Genomic DNA, 12,252 nt, shown 5'->3' with positions numbered 1-12,252 from the left:
TTGAGACTTCTTTTTCACTTGTTTTGGCGTGCCTTCTTCATCACCGCTTTATGGACCTGTCGCTGCACCAGCATAATTGTGGGGTGGAATAATGGCAACAAGTGATGGCACATCACCGCCAGCGCCCATATGATACAAGATGTCGTTGAGCATCTTCAGGTATTTGCTTGAGTAAAATGGATTGTAGGGAAGCTCCAGAGTGCAAATTGGATAAAAAAATGAACGTATTATACACGCACGTGCATGTCACTGCATTACGACAAGCTTCACAGGCACAACGCAGCATGCGTTCCAAATTGCTACAGCGCGACACCCCATGTGCCTAGCGTCCTATATGTAGGACACGAATGTTTGACAGTCAGCAAACAATAAACTTTACCGTATATTACAGTCATACAAATTTTACTGCCCACCTGATAATCTACAAACAATCCACAAAAATATTGGCAGCATCGCGAACAATTTGAACCTATATTATTTGCATTTTCTTCCGCGGCATAGTGTTTTGCATCATGCACATGAAACAACAATCTTGTGACCGCGCTCACGAGACGACTGGGCATTGTCAAAACACATCAGGTAGAGCTAGCTTTTTTACGAAAAAAAAAAAAAAAAACGTTCGATTTACAACGTAAAGTTTTAGAATCCTACATGTAAGACACTAGGCATAATCGTATGTGTTAGTGTGCACCCGAGCCTACAGCATTTTCGCCTCCATCGAAAATGCAGTCGCTGCAGCCCGGATTCGATTCCGCGAACTGCGGGTCAGCAGCTGAATACCTTAGCCACTAGACTAGTGCTGTGGGGCATTTCACACGTTCTAATTTAAGGACAGTGCGCTGGCATATTATGACAACAAATGTAACCAGAACACATTACTGTCTTTCAGGCTTTAGGAAGTTTATTACAATACCTTGTAGATGCAACATCAAAGGCACTGCCATCACACTTGTCACAGATAAAGGAAAGTTATTTTTACGTCCCGTTTCACATGGCCGTCAAACAGTAGCTGTCCCGATAGGTTCGGATACCACTCAAGAACAAGTAGTGCGGAGGGCAACAGCCCATAAGATAGTCCCCCAAAATATTGAAAATCTTCATCTTGCACACTGCAATAACACACAACACAACCTTACACACACATTTAAACTGAATTAAATGCAGCAATCCTACCGCAAAGTAGCGCTAAAGGCCGATACACACAAAAATTATGCTGAAACACATGATTCAACTGCCTGCAAGTCAGATTCACAAAGCGCTGTACAATATAGCAGTGAAGTATCTCTTCAGGTCATCAATAGGCAACCAACACCCTCACATATTTACAATCAGAGTGCACCAAAAATTAACAAAAAAATTAATGCTCATTGGTGAAGCAAGCTTCAGCATCGGGCTTACTCACTAAATGAACTGACGGCACATCATAGCTACCAACCATAACTAAATGTTTACCACTAACAAGCAGCGAAACCAAAAGGGCCATCTGTTGTCCGCTTTTTATGTGAGACAACATCGAACAGCAGTCACACACCTAACGCAAGGAGCATTGTAACAATAAATAAGCTACATACAGATAACCACTTGCACAATATTTTTTAAAATTGAATATACTAATACCTAACCTAAGAGTGCACTTTAATATGCAAGCCCCAAGGTAGGGGAGCATTCTCAAATTACAGTAGGTTGGTCTGCCCGAGAGATGCTGAAAGACATTGTGAAATCAAGGAGTAGGGTCATTTTGCAGCAGCATAAAAACAAGAGGAAGATGTGCTACAATGGACCATCAAGGAATTGAAATTATTAAAATCCAAGGGGAAAAAAATGCAGTTCATTAGGGCTGCCAGTCAATCCCAACACTCGCTGCAACTTGCACAATGCAAACATACCATCAAAACTGCCAATTGTGTAAAGCAATCATACCAACAAATTAGTCCCCTGAAACTCAAACCATCATGAGACCCATGAAACTTTAATTGAAAGCTTTCTTTATGCCACTAACACGTAATGCAGAGGCCTCGTCTTACAAACTCGTAAAAGTATAAAACGTGCCAAATGCGCAATAATTTTTTCTCTGACCTCTGTGAGAAATAACATCTTTAAAATGGTTCGAATCTGCCTGGGAAACACTGAAGACAAGCCCGTTCTCGTCGGCCCAAAATTTGACCTGCACGGCCCCAAGGCAAACACGGCCCACAGCAGTCCTATGAATCTGTGTGGTCAATGGCAGTGCCGGTTCCACTACACAGCTGTGAAGATACGCGGTCAATCGGTCATGTGGTCGTGCACTTTCAATGTCACACAAAGAAAACAGTCACCTGCCTTTCCTTTCTTCTGACACTGCATGCTCGATACACCCAGATTGTGAACAGCACGTGCACTATCAGCACGACACAGCATTCCTCACAAAAAACTAGCGGGCACCGAGCTTTCAACAGAGAAAACGGTAGAAAGATGGACAGCGATTAGCTTCAGAGACAACAGCACTTGCAAGTTCATTACAAGACAGCTTGTGCAGAAATGACTCGAAGCCAACAATGCATTCGACATCAGAAAAAGAGACACGAAATGACAGAATTGGTTTTCCAGACGCAAGTGAGAGTACGTTGGTCGTGACAATACAGACAAACGCCTCGAAATTCCAGTGCATTACTTGCACTTGCAAGTGGATTTGGAGGTGGTAATAAGATCGGCTACTCCTCTTGGCAGACCTGCCACGGAATCAGCGCCTCAAAAATGATTTAATAGGGAACACTAAATAGAAATACCATGTAAAGCTCAGACTGGCGTGCACAAAACAGGCAGACAAAGCATGAAGACACACAACATGTAAATGATAGTAGGCTTTGCCACTTGCCATCTCTACACAAGCTGCGACACACATTGTAGAGTTGAATGTTCTAATGTTCTTTGCGCCAGCTGAACATCAAAAAAGTAATAATAAAATAATCACATTGCACTCGAAGAAAGCAGCTCATGAAAGCTACAAATATACACTGAAATCTTTAAATTTGCCATTTCACAATAACGCCATGGGCCCAGCTCTTGGTGTGCAAGCGTACAAAAGGCTAACACTTTCTCAGCAAATTAGCTATATTTTCTACCCAAACCTACGCAGATTCAGTTTTTAAATATTAGGCTATGATTGTAAAGTGAATGAACGTTTTTTTCTTTTTTTTTAACGTCCTTTGAAAGCTATCGGTGCATCACAAGCAAGGGAGGTATGCGGGCAAAGCAGCGTTTTCGCTGCCACAAATATCAATGCGAGGCGGTAGCGGAGAAATGCCACTGGGTCATCTCCATCTCGCAGCGCACCTAAGAGGCAGCCACAGGAGTGTCCCCGGCGCCCGCAGCCTCCCTCAAAAGCTGAGCGACCAGGTCGGCCAACGGTTCGAAGGTGGACACATAGCCCTGCCGGCTGAGGTGCAAGAAATCAAACATGTCGTGGTAGCCTATGGTGCCGTCGGGGCGCACCAGACCCGGGTCCAAGTCCACCAGCTGAACCTGTGGTTGGCCCTTCAATGCCTTGGCCAGCAGCTCGTTGATCTGGCGTCGCCGGTCACGTTGAGAGTTTGGGTGCTGGCCGCAGGGTAGCAACTTCTGCATACGCGCACATTAAAACGAGGAAAATGATGCGGCTTTAATGACTCCAAGCAATACATCGGCTAAGAGAGAAGGTGTAGTAAGAAAAAAGAATGAGAGACCTATTTCCTTTGCTCGTGCAAATACAGTATTCACTTTTTAGCTCGAACCTAATCTGAAGTGAACAATCAGAACAATTTCGAATAGTAGCAAAGATTTGAGAAGTAGTGGGTAAAAGTTATGACCAGCAAAATATGTTTTTACCTTGCCACAGTTAATCCATATAACATGCTTTTAAACTTTGGGTTGCAGCTAATGAACACACCTAACCTCGAAGCGTGGCTTCATAGCAGTGAGGATTTTGCCCGATCATGCAATTACACATCAAGGCGGCCTTGCACTTTTCAGACAAGTTACATGCGGTAAAGTGCGCCTAATTATTTGTTAGTGATGGGATGTGCTCCTGACCAGGACTGCAGAAATGGTCCTTTTCCTCTTCTCCTCCACTATATGTGTCGAGGCAACTGCAATATTCATTTGAATATTCACAGAGCTTGAACAGTCGCACACAGCTATAGTTTAATCTTTGGTCCATGTCTACCTTGATCCCAGCAAAGAAATAATGAAGTTTCATCTCCCTCTTCCATTGATGCACAGAAATTATACTTGGCATCAAAAACCTCCAACCTTGAACACAAAATTTCCCTGTGCCCGTGCCGCTTGGAACGATTTCTGGTCAGCAGTATGTAAAATTCGGCAGCTGTCAAAGAAGAAAAACTCAAACTCAACAAAAAGGTGAAAGCCAGGTTGCACATTGGTAAGCATCACATTTACACCCTGGCAGTACACAAGGGAGCTGGTCTGAGGAAGTGCAGATGACGATGACACACCACAAATGCACAGAATGCGCACGGCCACTTTCCTGCACAACGAAATGCAGCTTGTGGAGGACCTCAAGCAGACCGAACGTTTCTGGCTTATTTTATCGATGTGATGTGTGCATCAGTGACACGCCTGTCACCCTGCGTACAGCGGAAGCAAAATTTTAAAAATTTTTTTTAAATGTCATATGCATGGACACCCATTGATTGCAGCGGGTGTCCTCACTTGGTGTACTACGTTATGCAATCAGGCAAAAAAAAAAAGAAGTACCACGTTTCATGCCATGGCGCCGCATGGTAGTATAGAACAAAGCCATCATTTCTTATACATAAGAGGGTTGGACAAAGGCCGCTACCATAGCACAATTATAAAGCTCTGCACTCATGATAGTGAGGTTCAGAGTTCAAAACCAACTGACAGCCAGCTGTCTCTGTTTCCCTTTATCCCACAATAACTGCATTTAAGAATTACAAATAACATCCCCTATGCTTTCCTCATCTGTCGCCCATATAAGTTAGTGTCTAACAAGAATGCTGATCTCAATGAATTACCCTCTTTTTCATTCAAGGTAGAGATAACATTACAAAAAAAAATTATTGTGCACTTTGATTAAACTGATGAGCTTCCCTTAAGGAGAAACCTGAACAGGACACCTTCTTTTTTTACTTTTAGACTGCTTCCATACGCACGCAAACACTTCAACTTTCAAAACGTTTTCATACTTGCAAACTTTTTTATGATTAATTTGACTATTCAAACTTCCAACACATTTAGAGTGCATAATTATTCTGCATCACACTACTGCCTGCTAGGATTTTGTTCAGCTCAAATGGACAAGTGAATGCCACCAAAAATGCAGGGGCACCGAGTCTAATACAGGAGACATATTTTATCTATTTTTCGGCTTCTTTTCTAAGGGACCTGCACAGGTTTAATGTGTATACTTGTGCCATTTTCAGCTCAACGCCAGCTTTCGTATTCCTCGCAAACTGTTTTCTACAACCTTTATTCAAACATAGTTCACGAAAAGCTACAACCTAATCGATTCGCCAGAGAGATGTGAGCAGTCCCTGTTTGTACCAATAAAAAAAGAACAGCAAGATTGTCAGCGACAGGTTTAATAATGTAACAAGTGTGAAAATAGTATATTTCACTTCTGGACAATTCTTTATAAACAAGAGCACCGTGGCATCACAAGTGTCCAGGTGCAAGAGCAGAAAATTTCAGCCCTATTTTATTTTATTCTGATCAACTTGCTCAACTGAAATAATGTTTGTAATAATAGCATGTGGGATTTTACGTGCCAAAACCACAATATCACTATGATGCAACGCCATAGCAGAGAGCTCGGCAAATTTTGACGATCTGGTGTTCTTTAACGAGCAGTGACATGAGGAAGCATATGCGGCTCTAGCATTTCACCTCCGCCAAAGTACGAGACTGCTACGGCTGGGATTGAACCTGCGATTTTTAGGTCAGACTAGAGTCACCTTAGCCACAGTACCACTGAAGCAGAACCAACTGATGTCTCGCTTTGGTGAGGTAGCCCGTATTTTCTATCCCATAACGCACAGAAATTATAGTGAAAATTGAAAGCTGAAATGTGTGGTGCAGGTTATAAATGATTTTGGATGTAAAAGGTGGCTTCATGACAAAGCTTCACGGGCATCTCCCCCTTCTCCCATTTGTTGCTTGGGGTGAAGATAATGTGCAACGGCAAGGTAACCCCCCCCCCTAAAAAAAAAGTTAAAAAAATATGTATGTCCATAATGCCTGCATCCTTTGTCATTTCTCTGGGTAGAGCACAGTAAAAGCTCGTTGAAGGTGCCTATAAAACTGCCCGAATTAGGCAAAGTTCAAATAAGCGGGCAAACACTAAAATGAACCTACATTGCGCCACACTGCACGTGCAGATCCCAAAAATGACACCTCTGGACTTGTCATTGCAACTTAGGTGCTACTTCATGTTCGCAGCAGGCGATTTGATAAGTTAAGTTCATGGTGCTCCAACAGCAAACAGAATTAGTCGACCAGTCAGTGATATGCCAGAAACAAGCACCGACATGTATTCATGTAAGTAGTGTGCGCTAATGTCAAACTATATGACATTACTTATGCTTTGAAACACATTTATTTACGTTGCAGAGATAGCACAATCAAGATTAAACACAATCGGCAATTATTTGCATTTGCTCGCTATTCTCCTGTTAATATAATTGGCAATTATTTGCATTTGCTCGCTATTCTCCTGTTATGACGACATGAGCAGGGTTTGCAGCTTGCCCAAGAGCTCCAGTGTGATGATGATACGTTCACTATGATAACGGATATGGCCGGTGGCATGTCCATTCTGCAATGCCATGGAGTAAAGGCAGTGCCCTACAGTGGCCACCCTAAATATGCACTTACCAAGACGACCACTTGTGCCTCGGGAAGGCGAGACTTGATGGCTGTTGTGCAAGTCACTATTCCTTCGGCAACGGCCTCGGGAGGACTTGTATTATTGTTGGAACCCACAGAGAGTACAACAACCTGAAAGTAGAATTGGCAACTATAATTTAAAGAGGCCCTGCGACCCAACTTGAACATGACTTTTAGCGGCAAAGCTCTTTTTAGTCTAACCCTGTCATGTGTCACGCGTAACTGAGAGAAGAAGAGATGAGAAAGAAGGCCGTATCTCCCTAACAGTATAATAGATGACGCTGTCTCATAGAAGTACATAAAAACTGTAGTTGAGTGAGGATATTCTAGATGGCGCTGTACCGCTACTCTCTGATTGGCTGCTGCATGGGCTGTGCTTAGGTACGCAGAGAACAGAGTGCCTCTCTCTGTCGCATGTATAGTCGCCGTACGTGGCAGATCGCAGGTGGGGCATGAATGAAGCAGAGCAGCGGGCGCATTGAAGATGCTTGTGCTTGACTTCCTTGACTCGCGTCTCGTCGATGTTACCGGCGCGCCATCTGCATTCTCGAACGCGATTAGACACATGCAAGGATGGACAGACACACGAACGGATGAACGGACACTTCGCCCCACTCATCATCGTTTTCTCCGTGGATATGCAGTGATATTTTTCATTGGTTCCTGCTGGTGCTGTGGAATGTGCAAATATTTTACGCAAGTGACAATGCTGAAATCGAAACTGCTATAATTTTAATTCATGGGACAAACTACTTTAATTTGGGCTACGGCTATACACATTGACCATTTTTGTTATGAGAAGTTACATCAAAAGCCATTCCTTTTTGATTGTCTTGACGCAACAAGTAGCATGCAATATTTATACAGTGGTAGCTAGGCCAAGTGAGTGAATACTAGAAACAGTAAAAACCTTTTTTATACCTTCTCAGCAAGAAATGATTTTTGTTTGTAAATGACGTACTTTCAGAACATCAAACAAAACACTTAGTCGGCAAACATGGCTATTGCACACCAGCAACTAAGCTTAAACGCATGCTGCATTTCTAGCGAGCCAAAAATGCGTTATGCGGTGGATGCTGGCATTGCCGTAAACCTTTGGAATGCAAGCCAAGAAGTGTCCCCACCTAAAGGGTATGCATCTTACACAGGATGACTGTAGGAGCATCTCATACCAGGCACGTAGGCAAGGAGGGGCCCAGCGGGACCCCGACTCCCCCCCCCCCCCCAGGAAATTCGTTCAGTCAACCAATAAGGCCACAGTATATAGGCACAAGAACAGGTAGCGGCGTACACATTCAAAGAAAACAAAAGCAAACACTATTTAAAGAACTTACCAAGAACAGTTTCCAAAAAAACCTTTATTCTGAAAGCACGACAATGCTCACTGAGCAAGTCAGCATACGGCCCATGAATCAACACCACAACAGAAGCACCACTCACTCATATGTCTGAGGCGTCAGCGAAACCATAGATTGTACACGAAAAAAAAACATCCGAGTGACTCACAAGACTACCACCACATGCTCTCCACATATTGCCAAAGACCATCCACTGAGGGAGGCAGCCAAAGGCACTGTATACACGGAGAGCTTAAAAAAGGGAACTTTAGTGCATAATGCGATAGCTTTGACGACCCATCAATCTGTCCGACCTCACTCGCACATATGTGAACCCCAAAACTTTTTGTCCGCTGCCTCTGTCTTCGGGCAGGCACCCATGGGGCTGAAAGAGTAAACAGTGTAAACAATTTGTACGGTTGGGACACCCGCCTCCTGAATGAGTGCTTATGTGGCTCTCCAGTTATTCGTCTATTGCGCGTCGACAGAAATGCCATAGTTGGAAAACTTGCTCATCACTATTGGCAATGTAAGCAGACAACTACCATGGTTACTTACATTGTTGTACGTGTGGTACTGCGTTGTTTGCATTTCCGTTAGAAAACAACGTTCCTCGTATGTGTGGTGGCTGAAACTTCTAGGGATGTTTAGTAACTGCTCTGGCGTGGGGTGCTCAACAACTACAAAAACTCACTTGCGACACGGTTTTACTAATTCACCCCAAGGCTTTATAAGAAAGAGCAAAGGAAGCAATGGATCACCGCCTTAGTTGGGACAGATGAGCCGCTTCGACGTGGGTGTTAATGCATTGCTTCTTGTTCTCAAGCTTTCATTCTGCCGTATTGACGCTCGTTGGATGCACTCGATCATGTTGACACTGATAAACGAAGAAAGTTATCGTAGCTTAAGCGTGTGTTGGTTCGGTTCGACAGCCGTGCAAGGGCACTTAGCTGGAACATTCTGCATTTATTATTTACAGAAACAGAAATACAGCAATTGTTGACTTCAGAAAGAACAAGCAGTGATTTAGACGTCGCATTTGTAATCAAAACAAATGGGATTTTCACCAAATCGGCCTATTCACTCCACCTAGACAGCAAAGCTGACGATTCGTTTTCTTTCGCAGTAGGAGGTGACCACTTCAAAACATGTCAATGGTCCCATGGCGTCATCTATTGATATTTTTCAACAGTCCGACTGACCGCACTACATCATGAAACATGTCTCCTCTGGTAGAGCGAGCCACGCTATATCTTGAGCAACAGACTTCACTAACTTTGTAATAGACAACACCTTTGTTTTGCAAAGTAAAGGGTCACAGTTGCAATCTCTGAAATGCAGGCACAGATTCAATGAAGGGTGGGCCTTCAGCAATGACAAGGAGATGAGATATACCGCACTCTTTCCACATTTGACTAACGTTTCACAGTGATTAACCTCACATTCACTCGAATGTGGAAAAGGTGCGGTGTATTTTATCCCCTTGTAATGTGGCAAGTGCTATATCGAGCAAATCAAGAGGTGTTTGAATAACCATCAAATGGGTCACAGTGCATCACTCAAGGCCCACCCTTCGTCGAATCTGTGCCTACATTGATGAGATTGCAAGTGTCACTTTTTACTCCGCGAAACAAAGATGTTGTCTCGGCGCAGAGATAGGACAGAGAGAGAAGTCGCCGAGGCTTTTTATATTCACAAGCAAGGCGACACATGTCTCGAGGCCTTCCATCACATTGCACCAACTAGAGATAGGTTACCTAACTGCCAACCTGTAATCTTTTACGCCATTTCTTGCTATTTATGATTGTGTTTCTTTCAATGAAATTTCAGTTGCTAGTCTGCACTTGCGTGTGAGCCTTCTGCGTTCTTGTCTCTTTGTCGTGCCGTTTTTGCAGTTATGTATTACCAACTCACCCACCGTTCAGTCCTTTTACGTAACCCTTTAGCAGGTGACCGTGCAATTTTTTTTTGCGTTGAGCTTTACTATATGGTAAAACCATTGCCAATGCCATTTTTTAAAATTGCTTCATAAAATGAATGTTAACGTTCTGCCTCTCTTGTGTCGGAAGCATCCGTGTTTTTTAGTTCTTTGTCATCCAATAAAATCGTTTGCTCGAATATGTATATTCTTCGTTTGAAAATTCCTGCCATAAAATGGCTCCTGTTCTTCTCAAAGGCCTGTTATTAAACAGAGTGTGAGAAGTTCGGCAGAGAAAGCATCAATATTTTTTTTTTTTTTTTTGCCGCCCATGTGTAAGTGAACGACCGTTTTTTTTTTTGTGTTCCCCCATTTCCATTTTTTTGTCACTTCTATTTTCTTCTAGTAATTCCGCCGTGGGCACCGTTGGTTGTGAACGAAAAATCAAGAAACAAGCAAATAAAATAAAGAATGAAATTTTCTGTCCCATCGAGGATCGAAACCGGGCTGTTCGCATGGCAAGCAGGTGTCCTACCACAAAGCCACGATGTTTTTTGCAGCTGCTTCGGGGAAAAACACTATATAAATGCCATGTAGTGGAAGGAGTATCCTTAAAGCATTTTTTCAGCACTGAATAAGGCTGTTGCAAAAGTGTCGCAGGGCCCCTTTAATACAAACTCAGGATTTGTTTAAAATTAAGCTCTGGAGTTTTTAAGCAGCAAAAGTGTCATGCGATTGTGAGGCACGACATAAGGTTCCGGATTGTTCCTAATGACCTGAGGCCATTGAATGTGCACTTGAATCTAAGCGCAATGCACAAGCTTTGCAATTCAACTTACTGTATTTTGCAATCATTAAAATGCGTACATAGTAACTACCACTAGAGTAGGTAACGTTAGCATTGACAACCCACTCAGTCAGCACACTTACCTAGCTATCTGTGCAGTCATCATGACAAATGCAAACATGACTACAAGCCTCCTCGCTTTTCTACTCTGATACCAAGTTTTTCGCACTCTAATTTACCCAGTCTTCCTCTCTGTCTTTCTCACTGTCGTGGTCCTGGGTAGATTATTGTAATTGCTTCTCGACAGGGAGACGCCAACACTTTTGTCCGGCTCGTGGTCGACAAAATAACGCCACTCTTTCCGAGACGCACGAGCGTGGAGAGCAACCGAAATTGTTTTTCACTTCTAAGGTAGAAATGCGTCATTACCCCCCGAACTACGCACCTTGGCTTTGATGTTGTCGAGCTCTCCGTTCTCGATTCTCCAAAGCACATTCTCGATTCGGTCTTCAGGGATGCCGAAGTTCAAGCAGTGCAGGGGCGCAAAGTAGTTTTCCCACACCTGCGGACAGCACAGTATCCAAATGAAACATGAGCGTCTGAAATGGCACAGACAAGTACAGAGATGCTTCGACTGAACAAAACTTGCCTCGGACTGCTGAAGGAACGCTACGGTGTAGTCACCGAGCACGACTACGTCCGGCTCCTTTTCCGTCCCTTCCGCCAAGAATAACTTGTGCTGCGAAAGCGTCGAACAAGGAAAAGACGACGTTTGGATGTCAGTTGACACGATCATAAAGACATTTACACCAAAACCAAGCATGCGCACACTAGCGCCAAGCACGTTGGTCGAGAATCACGACGGCGTCCCAGTACTGAGCTCGACGGGAAACGCCAATTGAACTAATGACAAAGCAAAAGCGCACGGGTTCTGCGAGACAGCCTGAACGATCAATCACGAAAGAATACCAGGCCAGCAGTTCATCAAACTCACCAAGCACAACCACCGGTCATCGCCGTCAACACTTGCGCCGGGCTCGGGCACCGTACAACTCATGTTCAATCAAGTTTCAATGGCGAATGAATGAGCACTTTGTGTTTCACAGCCTGATGTGCATATTCAAGTCGGCACGAAGTGTATGTAATGAGCTATAAGCCAACTTATACGGCGTCAGCGATAAGGATGCTACAAAAGTTGTGTTTACACGCACAGCCTTTTCAATGTTTCTGCATCGGACCGCCTGTGCAGCAAAGGACCTGCCGCGTAAAAGCTTTTTTTAGAACTTTTTTTTTGTGGCGCTAGTGAACTAACACATATAATGTTAAGT

The 12,252-nt window shown here is 43.6% G+C and overlaps 1 protein-coding gene across 2 annotated transcripts; it reads right to left on the bottom strand.

Annotated features, from left to right (window-relative positions):
* Positions 1–3,121: 3,121 nt before the first annotated feature.
* Positions 3,122–12,181, bottom strand: Paf-AHalpha (Platelet-activating factor acetylhydrolase alpha). 2 transcript variants are annotated; one of them, XM_037423521.2, is made up of 5 exons: positions 11,919–12,181; positions 11,574–11,663; positions 11,370–11,486; positions 6,871–6,993; positions 3,122–3,597 (listed from the first exon to the last, which is right to left on the bottom strand). In XM_037423521.2, exons 1-5 carry the CDS (start codon positions 11,979–11,981, stop codon positions 3,313–3,315), a joined length of 678 nt encoding a protein of 225 aa, XP_037279418.1. In that variant the 5' UTR covers positions 11,982–12,181; the 3' UTR covers positions 3,122–3,312. The 2 variants fall into 2 exon arrangements, with proteins under 2 accessions (XP_037279418.1, XP_075749892.1); XM_075893777.1 differs by having other exon boundaries at positions 11,370–11,663; positions 11,919–12,138.
* Positions 12,182–12,252: the final 71 nt, after the last annotated feature.

The sequence above is a fragment of the Rhipicephalus microplus genome, chromosome 4, assembly GCF_043290135.1.
Source record: "Rhipicephalus microplus isolate Deutch F79 chromosome 4, USDA_Rmic, whole genome shotgun sequence".
Lineage (NCBI taxonomy): Eukaryota > Metazoa > Arthropoda > Arachnida > Ixodida > Ixodidae > Rhipicephalus > Rhipicephalus microplus.
This window is presented reverse-complemented; position numbering and strand designations above follow the sequence as displayed.

Excerpts from the sequence above, each read along its gene's own strand:
- Paf-AHalpha (XM_075893777.1), bottom strand. The coding sequence starts at position 11,981 with ATGAGTTGTACGGTGCCCGAGCCCGGCGCAAGTGTTGACGGCGATGAC. Across the intron at positions 6,994-11,369 it reads TCGACAACATCAAAGCCAAG|GTTGTTGTACTCTCTGTGGG; the intron begins GTGCGTAGTTCG and ends TTCTACTTTCAG. Across the intron at positions 3,598-6,870 it reads AGGCACAAGTGGTCGTCTTG|AAGTTGCTACCCTGCGGCCA; the intron begins GTAAGTGCATAT and ends GCGCGTATGCAG.